This window comes from Penaeus monodon, chromosome 25, assembly GCF_015228065.2.
Source record: "Penaeus monodon isolate SGIC_2016 chromosome 25, NSTDA_Pmon_1, whole genome shotgun sequence".
Lineage (NCBI taxonomy): Eukaryota > Metazoa > Arthropoda > Malacostraca > Decapoda > Penaeidae > Penaeus > Penaeus monodon.
Window position 1 is genome coordinate 34870300 of NC_051410.1, and position 491 is coordinate 34870790.

Here is a 491-nt window from a genome sequence, read left to right on the forward strand (position 1 = left end):
CCTAGCTGCGACATACTATAAATTTAGCTTTATTAACATATCATGTTAACATTTACACCATTCTGATTAGTTTCTAACATCTTTTTATCCATTAACATTATTCGTAACAGATAAAATACAATTCACCAACGACACAAGTTGATAAATATTTAGACATCATTCACTTATTCTTAACACCAAACCAGAGGCACCGGCATCTGGCAGTGGGACTCAACAGTGCCATTCAACTTGGCCAACTTCCAAGAGTGCCTCGAACTTAGGAAGTTAGGAGTCGCCAAAGAAAAAATATACACAGGTGAGGTGCTAGATTTATTGAGCCTTAGTTTTATTCCTAAATGTACTGATAAGAAGCAAAATGTCCTTACTGATAAGAAGTAAAATATCCTTAAAATATATCTTTATGATTCATGAATAATACTGCTTCTAACGGCTTGCATCTTAATGATTACTGTATCTTTATTAGTATGACTGTGATATTTGATTGTAGTTTT

At 33.2% G+C, this 491-nt stretch overlaps 1 protein-coding gene across 1 annotated transcript in view; it reads left to right on the plus strand.

Annotated features, from left to right (window-relative positions):
• Positions 1-491, plus strand: part of LOC119589452 — a 2360-nt gene that overhangs the window by 1021 nt on the left and 848 nt on the right. The window contains exon 3 of the mRNA XM_037938058.1: positions 186-295. Coding sequence (XP_037793986.1) covers positions 186-295 — 110 coding nt within the window. The remainder of the gene's footprint in view (positions 1-185; positions 296-491) is intronic.